Here is a 9,517-nt window from a genome sequence, read left to right as displayed (position 1 = left end):
AGAGAGAGAGGTGGCATACAACCAAGACAGTTTTACCATGTAAGAGGAGCACTTGGAGTGGGAAAAGAAACGGCTTCCAGAATTACATAAACCAAAATACCAGACTGGAGGACTAGTCTCCAGAAAAAAACCACCTTAATTTATTTAAGTTTCTTTATTGGCTCCTGGAAATGAAGAGAACTGAGATTTCTCCCCAAACCCATGTGGTGGGAGCTGAGGATGGGAATCGCAGAGAGATCACATCCCGGCAGTGACAGGCAGAAAGGCGGCAGCACAGCTGCAGGAGCGACAGTGGGAGCACTCTCCTCCCCGCGCCACTGCCCCGGTCCCTTTCCCACCCAGCAGATACACCCCGGGGCAGAGCTCTGGTCTCTGATGGGCAGCCACGCAGCCATTCCTATGAAATACCATTTCAAAGTTCTTTTCTGCTGCCTCGCCATACCACCCACCCTTTTTTTTCCCCCTCCAATTTGCCAAGCTTTGTAAATATTTCATGAACTGCCTACAGGGATCACTAAAATCTTGCTAACGATAGAAACCATTATTACCCTGCACTGTTACGCTACATCCTGCACAAGGTCATTCTGTTTTTCTTCCTTAGTATTTTTGCTCCCAAAGGGAAAATACATTAATGGCAAGGAGAAAACAGCTGCCTGCAAGCAGCCACAAGAACAAGAAAACGGTGTGTTAATTACCAGCACTGATAATGCCAGTCTTAACAGCATTAAAAGCTGAAAAGCAAATTTGGATTAAAATAATAAATAATAATAATGGGTTTCAATCTCTAATAACTGGAATCTACAAACTGCTACTTCAGCCATTATGGCTATTGTTATGGCAAAAGAAAAAGACTCAAATAAAGCTTGTTGATGTGTTTGTCAGCTGCTCAGAAGACATCAAATAGTTCATTGTGATGATGGGTTGACAAAATATTGCACTGAATTACAGCGAGAAAAAGCCACAGAACATATTCTTAGTGTTAACCAAGACCTACTTTATATGTTACAACAAAAGGATCACAAAAGCTTTACCTTTTGTTGCCATCATTACAACCCAACAACACTCCCAACAGCTTTTTTTTAGGGGCTAGAAATAATATATGACTGAATGAACTGAAAGTGAAACAAAGAATTCCACAAGGTTCCCTAAACTGTGATTATGTCAATTTAGTGGAGCTATCTTTCTTCTTGAAATAGCGTATTTTTCCTGAACCACAAAGCATATCATGACCACAATGGTGCTCCTATAAAACAAAACTTCTAGTGAACACAAGCAATGCTCTGACAACTCCTCTGTCATAGCATGGAGGCTCTGCTTACTCTGAATTGGTTAAAAAGGCTTATACTTATTTCTACATTAATTGGATGTAAACCAGGAGTTGAGACATCTGTGGCTAAGTGGGCATGAGTGCTCACTTTTGCTAAACTCCCACTATTTTGACGGAATCTGGCAAATAAAGTAGTCAGCCCTTTAAGCAAAACTAAGATACTTTAAAAAAAAAAAAAAAAAGAGTTAAGCATTTAGAAAGGCTTCAATACATCTATTGTGATTTCCTATTATATTGCTACCAGGATCCTTCTCAGTTGTTCCAAAGTCTTTGTTCAAAATAAGATAGACCAGGGGGAAGAGAATGACATGCATTGGAAAATACCTTGCATCCAGGGCTAAATAAATTGGCCCACCTTCAAGTTCCTTACTTCAAATACGCTTTAGATATTTCATGATTGTGGGATTGTATTAACTTACATATAACTATATACAGAAAATGACTAAATAAATTTCAAATTTAGTTTGAACAAACTAGTCTCTGGTATCAAAAATCCCTTTAACTCAAGATGCAGGAAAATGAGACCATCTCTACAGTTTTCCCTTGGACGCTAGTTTACATGTGTAAATTTAGTTCTAGATTTTGAATTTCCTCTGAATTAACTGTGACAGATCTCTAAGTTTTTTCATGCAGGCTCATTAATTATTGGAAGACTTGAAATCACTTAAGATCAAAGACCCCCACTTCACCTATAAACCATACATATGAGATAGGGTTTGCCGGAAACTATAATAGTAATTTCCACCGCTGGATGCAGAGCTAGGGGGCTTAAGGTCTATTTTATGAACAAAACGTACCAGGATCCGCTGAAATAACTTTAGAAAAAAATCCCTGCTTGGTGTTTTCCATTAACAGGCCTGATAGAAAACATTTTATGAAAGAGGTGAGAATTCTTGTTCCCATTGCTCAGATGCTAATAGCAACATGGCGATGTGCTGCCATCAGCAGCAGGAACTCAGCCAGGCTATTAAGTGTTGTAGCTGGCAGGATTACTTACATTTTGCAGCTGGACTCGGCTTTGTGCCATACACTCTGACTTTGCCATCATGCTGGAAGCATTTAGGCTGTACGTTTTCCTATTCTGTGTTTCTTTCAGCTGTTCATGAATTTGCTTTGTTTGTTTCCTGCAGAGAGAAATAAAATTCATGTAAGAAAGAGCTAGTTTGATCTTCTACTATAGCCACGATATTTTTATAGTCATGGTTCCCTTTGTTCAAAACTTCACCGTATTAGATTAACCAGCTGAGCTAGTTCACTAGTGTCTAATATTTCAATGCAGTGGTCATCTCCTGGCAAGGCTTAAGATGGAAAAAAAGAGCTTTTCTGTTTAAAATATCTTCTGTTCTCAGATTACTATAATAGCATGCTCGTTGTTTCAGTGCAGAATTTTGTAAGATTATTGTGTAACATATTTAACAATAGCTTGCAAGTAGGCCTGAATATTAAAAAAACATTTTGCTCTGATTTGGAACAAAGATTTTGGCAAATACAGCAGGCACTAGCCCCTGTTGGCTATAAGAAGTGTCGAAGAATCAAAGATTTCTGCTAGTAGCTGATTAGACTTGACCTATAACCCAGTTTCTTCTAGAGACCGGCTTTTGCTTGCACGCTTAAACCCAGAAAAAACCATCAGTACGGTATGTGAGGCTGTGTTTTTGACATATTATACTGTGATCCACTATGTCAGAGCTAGGAATACCACTAGATGAATCACTTGCAATATTCAGGAGATAACCACACTATTAATAAAGGATTTCTGTTTCTGCCACACTATAGTGGCAAACTGAGTTTTAAAGTTCTGTACATGATTGAGGATATGAGGCAGCAAACTTTATTTTAAATATTTCTTTTATCTTCTGCAAACACATATCTCAGCTGGGCAAAATCTGTTAGCAAAATATATTTAAGGTCTTTTATCAATCTCCATTTTGATAAGCTACATTGTCTGAGACAGTTTTAAAGGATCATGAGAAATAACTCCACAATACTATTTTAATTCTTTCTTTCTTTCCTTCCTTTCTTCCTTTTTCTCCCCAGCAGATGCATCTCCAGCAGCAAACCTACAAAGGCCCTGGACACCACCCAGCGATGTCAAGGACTCAGCAGCAGCAGCACTTCATTATGCCACCAGCAGCTTTTGGACAGCAATCGGTGCAGAGCCAAATTTCAGAAGGAAGTGATTTCAGCGAAGTGTCGGTAAGAAATAAAGGAAATATAGTCTTTCTATACTGAAATTCGAAATTTTAGCAAAGAAGCTTCAGCCACATTTTTAAAAATTTCTGATGATTTTGCTGCTGAAAGCCTTGTGATATCATCAAGTTTGATAGCATCTTACTTGGCTCAGGCCAATGAATTTGACATCAAATGAAGTACAGAAGTGATTTTAACTTTTTTCAGTGCAGTCTGTGTCTAGTGCAGAAAAGTGTAAGAAACCAGAGGAAAATGACTTACTTAAGTGATCAAGGGGAGAAACTGTGAGAAAGGACAAGTCCCCTCAATATGAAAGCAAGCAGTGAGAAGTATCACAGTTCAGATATTCAATTTTAATAATACAATATATTAAAATAAATATATGGGATTTCCTCTGCCTTTCAGTCCTTTAGTTCTGATTCAGCATTATACAATTTAAGCATTTGCTTAAACTGAACAAGCTGTAAGCACCTGCTTAGAAGTAGGTATTTGTTACAGCACGTTTCCTGAATACAGGTCATAAACTATAATAAATCTCGGACTCTATAAGTATCTCTTATGCTTTCTGTTTGCATCCTATTTTGAAACAGCATGGCAAATGAAAAAGAATGAATTTACATTGTAAGCATGTTACAAATATGAGTGGCATGTTCAGAGTACAGCTAGGAGCTCATAATTAGTAAGATTTATGAATATGTGTGGGCGAGGAAATAATTTCTCAAGCACAAAAGCTTATTAAACTTTCAAAATTCTTCCTTAGCCAAAACAACTTGTAAAGTTAATATCAGAATAATCTGAATAGATATATAATCTGAAGAATTATAGCATCAAATTAAATTAATTAGTCAGTTGATTCTGAAACCTCTCTTTTAAAAACATTTTTTGATATCTACTTATTTTTGAAACCAATGAAGTTGAATAATATAATTTGTAAAATGTCAAAATGAACTCTTTAGCTTCTCGTAAAATTCCAGGGTAAATTCATAAAAGCAACTCTAGAGTTTGTATGAATAATTATTTTCTGACCAGCTAAATTACATACTCTGAGGAAATCAGCATATATATCTGTATGTCCTACTGGAAAGCCAGCCACTTGCATGTTGGTCTCTATAATGGTTATGGAACATCCAGTCTTTTTCGATGACTGTTTTTGAGCAGACACTTCACATAAAGTCTAAACAATGCCAGTGAAACGTGATCACAGCATCAGACTTTGGGAATCTCTCCTATACATACAATGGTCTTAGAATTTAATCAGGAAAATAACAAAACAAATTACAAATTTTTAGAACTCTAATTTGGATTTATTTAGAAAATCTGGGTTTAGAGTTGTTTCTACATCTATAAACACATGTAAGTAAACTGGAATATTCAGCTTCACTGCTGCAATCTTTTACGTTACAATTGAGATTCCGGAAGGTAATTTACTGAGACAAACAATCTAATAATGAATTTCCTTTTATGATCATGCAACCTGACATTAATATTAGGTTTATGCATATTCATTTTGCCAAACTATAGGATGCACAGTTATAAAACTAGAAACCATTAATAATTCAAAGTTACTCACCGATTGATATATTTATTTTATAATTTTTGTTTTCAGAACAAATGGGCCTTATGTGTTCTACTTTAGAGATACTTGGCAATAAAGTGTTGTTACTTCAGCAAGAAATAAAGTCACTAATCATCTATAAAAGTCTAAGCCATAAAGAGCAGCCCATTACTGTACTCTCCCTCTGTTGCTAACACTTACAGCACTTTCTTGATTACCCTAAAAGGAATAATTGGAAGGGCATAGTGTTTAATTATAGTTCTAAACTTCCTCAGATTGAATTTATTTTAAAGAAGGACTTTTAATTTAATGGTGCATAGGGAAGTGCGTATTTCTAGTAGCAGGTATTATACAATTGTCAGACTAAGAAAGTCAGGGTCAGTGTCTTCATGGAAACTTTTTTCTTAAAGGGTGCACCATGCAGAGTTTCTGTAGCTGTTAGCAATATTTTGAATTTTTGCAACATCAAATTAAACCCAAGGATTATCCCCCATGCGGGAGGAATGTTTTGATAACCCTTAAGCATGATCAAGATACATCTGCCTGATGAAGAAGCTCCTGAAAATCTGTTGACTAAAAGAGTCATATTTCTTAAAGGGTGCACCATGCAGAGTTTCTGTAGCTGTTAGCAATATTTTGAATTTTTGCAACATCAAATTAAACCCAAGGATTATCCCCCATGCGGGAGGAATGTTTTGATAACTCTTAAGCATGATCAAGCGCCACATCTGTATGACTTTTAAATACTTCCAGGGATGGTGACTCCACCACTTCCCTGGGCAGCCTGTTCCAAGGCCTGACCACTCTTTCAGTGAAGAAATTTTTCCTAATGTCCAGTCTAAACCTCCCTTGGCGCAACTTGAGGCCATTTCCTCTCGTCCTAAAGCTAACATATGATAAGGGTTGAGGCACTTTAAATTACACCCTTAAGACACTGGCCAACGTCACAGTTATGATACTGTTTTATGTGGCCTCTATGCAACCCAGTCTAGACACTCTTATTTACTTTTTGGACAGTTTGCCAGACGGAGCCAGGGAGTTAGGGATTGATTAGTATCTTATCATTACTGTGTTTCATATATTTGATAAGACCTCCTGACTGAACTGGAGGTGCTCATTTTCTCATTACTCTTCAAACTTCAGTTCCCAGAATCTGGCATAAGCACACTTCAACTTTTCCCAGTAACTCTTAACTATCATATTTATAATGCAGATAAAAACCCAAACGCAACACCCGCACCTCCTGCTGAGATATGAAGCACTATTGTCTTGTGAGTTTTGAAGCATTATTTCCACACACCCTCATCAAAGTCACGGTATTTGGAAGGCTGTTCCAACCCAGCTCTCCACCACGCCCTACAGCAGTGCACAACCAAGAGGCGCACAGCTGAATAACAGAGGGACATTTTATTCACACTATGCTCAGTTGTTGACTGCATGTTCTTCCAACTGACAATCCCATTCTGCCTTTTCTGAATCTCTCTTCATCAGGAAAAAGCCCAAGCGTTTTCAGGAAGAATAGGAACACCTTATTCTCTCTTTCTTTCTTCTGCAGATCTAAAATGCATAATGACATTTCTAATGCAGTGGGAAAATGGCTGTCTCCGCTCACAATTTATACTATAACCAAGGAGTTTGCAGAGAGGAACTGTTCTGCCACAGCATCCTCCCAGCTAGCATCACTGTCATAATCTAGGTCCAAAGAACAATTAAACAAAATCCCTCAAGACATTAGGACAGGTAGGAGTGTTTAGAGGAAACATGAATGAACTAAAATCTTCACTCAAATAATGCACAAACTACCCCTGAAGTTTGGGGGGATGAAAAAGAATTAAAAAAGATCTGGTGACTTTTCCAATTTTTTTTTTTTTTCCCCCCAATAGAAATGTAAAAATATTTTACATTTTTAAAAATAAAAAGTAGTCCTCATCAGATTTCCTACCCATTAAAATAAATTCTAAAAAGGGGGATTCAGATAAGCATCCAAACTTTTAAATAGTGCAAACCTCCACATTTTTGATGCTCAGCCACCATGACTAACCTCACGCAGGTACTATTTGTACTGATATGTGTTCTCTCATCAGCTCCAGCTGGAACAGGAATGAGGGATGACAACCATACAGAACATATTTATAGATACAGTGGCACTGACAAGCATGTCATGTAATTGCTATGAGGTTTTTGCATCTCAAATTACACACATAACAATAAATATTATAAAATAACGTTTAGTTGGGAAGACAAAAAATAGAGTGGAAAGTATTTAACTTGAAAATAGTTTAGTACAGATGATTCTACCATACTTTGATAGTTCAATGTGCTTGTGCATTACAGATGCTCAGTTATGCAACTACATCAGCAGTTTACAACTATTAGCTACAGGTTACAGATATCTGCAGAGAAATTGTCTCTTCCTCCATTTCAAACTTGACCTTTGTTCTCAGCATACAGAAACAAAAGGGACATTCAGGGATATGAAATGAAATGCAAAAAGGAGATGGTATGTTTAAACTTTTATTTTCAAAATAGGAAAGTGATTATTGCACGGATAGTAAAAGACTCAAAATTATTATTGTCAGAAAAAGAACTGGAAAGGACACAATCTCTTCTTTCCTGAATATCACAAAATAGAAACAAGAACACATATTACTCTTTTTTTTTTTGCCTTAGATAGTGTAGCCATGGGGAACTGTTCTAGCCTGTCCAGAGATAATGACAGCTTCAAAAGCAGGGGAGCAATTGAAGAATTGTAAAGCCGTAAAAAGGACAGAAGCTAAATAACAAACACACTAGATGAAGGCTCTTACTTTGTTTTGAAGTAGAACGCTGCACAAAGCATGCCGACTACGACTATGCCAAAGACGATACAGGAAATAGACAGCACCTGGCGCTGGTACACTTCTTCGCTCTCTGTGAACAGCAAAATTGAGAATTATGAAAGCATCAGAAAACAATACTTGCGAAAAGTGGATTTCAGCACATCATGGTTTCACTTAATGATGGACAGATACAAGAGATTTGGAGGGCTGGGTTGGCCAATCCCTCAACAGAATGGATGCTTCTCTGAACCTCTCATCTAGATAAAGTTCATTGAGTAGTGGCCTCTTAGGAAAGTTTTAGAAAATGGTTCCAATACACACTGAGAGATACATAATAATAAAAATCAGGATAGTTTAATATTTCCTCCGCCCTACATGCTATTTTTCAGCTTTTTTAGAAAGCTTCTACTGTCAATAGGATAAAGAGCCCTACAACCATGGAGTTTTTCCGGCTTAAGGAAGACCCATCAGAGCTCTCACAAGGTCCCACAAGATTCAGTGTTCTTTTTTAGCTATCCAAAAAATGTAAGGTTTTTTTTTATTCAATGGTGGTTACAATGCCTTACTCCCATGTCATTCCCTGTACTTGAAGCTTACGTACAACATACCACAGTAAAAAATTAATTCAATCAACTTGGATGGAACCCAATGACTACTATGCTACAATGCACCAGATATTGCTTTCATGGGAGTCTATTTTTTTAAAAGAAATTTCCTTAATAAATCTCATAATCTTCTAACTAATTTTAAAACAGGAACAGAATGACAGTAAAAAAAGAAAAAAGCTAAGAAAACAAGAGAAAACACTCATTCATGACAGCAGACAGAAGCTGATAGGCAACTGGAGTTTCACACACTGAATTCATCAACAGCTCCTGAAGTGTTATATTTTATTTTTATTATTTCAACTACTTCTCTAGTCCAAAGTGCTAACATGCTAAACAGATCGTTATTTTTTAAGATCAGTTTCTCCAAACATGCAACATACAAAGCAGTATTTTCATTCATATATTTTAGGTAGAAAACCAACATGTAGGATTATCAAAGCACAGTACAAGCACTGTACACTGACAAACCTACATTTCCTTTCTAGGTTGGAGATCTTCAATGCAGACGCCCCCCCATCAATATGAATACCAGACACGTATGTCAAGTAGGTGACAGTAACTCCAAGTTCCAGGTTCGTAAGTCTCAGGTTCACAAGAAGAAAATATTGTATGACAACATCAAGGTGAATCTAGGCAAAAATTGAAAAAAATCTACACCTAACTGGAACTTCAGTCAAATACCATCTGTTGTTATAAAGACTGAAGACTATGTACAGTATCCTAATCAGTACTAATTATTAATTTCTCAAGAATGAATATCACAGTGCTGTTACTAAACATTTGGAATCTTAAATACAGTCATTTGTCTCTTGTAAAAGTTCCAGTCCCTTTTCATAAACTATTTCAAATAAAATTACAAGTACCAAATCTTTATTTCTTAATTACTTCTTTACTTGCTCACTCAAACACCGCAGTGATTTAGAAGCCACTTCTAAGATGCAAAAAGTCCTCAGCTCCCGTTGACTTTTTTCTCTCATTTAATTTTTAAATTCTAAAGTATTTAAAAGTATATAATTAA

General features: G+C 36.7%; 1 protein-coding gene across 1 annotated transcript in view; it reads right to left on the bottom strand.

Annotated features, from left to right (window-relative positions):
* Window positions 1-7,986, bottom strand: part of NRG3 (neuregulin 3) — a gene marked incomplete at its 5' end in the record, with an annotated part of 29,186 nt that extends 21,200 nt beyond the window's left edge. Inside the window, 2 exons of the mRNA XM_009585535.1 lie at window positions 2,325-2,451; window positions 7,880-7,986. Coding sequence (XP_009583830.1) covers window positions 2,325-2,451; window positions 7,880-7,986 — 234 coding nt within the window. The remainder of the gene's footprint in view (window positions 1-2,324; window positions 2,452-7,879) is intronic.
* Between the last annotated feature and the right edge of the window lie 1,531 nt (window positions 7,987-9,517).

The sequence above is a fragment of the Fulmarus glacialis genome, unplaced genomic scaffold, assembly GCF_000690835.1.
Source record: "Fulmarus glacialis isolate BGI_N327 unplaced genomic scaffold, ASM69083v1 scaffold15489, whole genome shotgun sequence".
Classification (NCBI taxonomy): domain Eukaryota; kingdom Metazoa; phylum Chordata; class Aves; order Procellariiformes; family Procellariidae; genus Fulmarus; species Fulmarus glacialis.
This window is presented reverse-complemented; position numbering and strand designations above follow the sequence as displayed.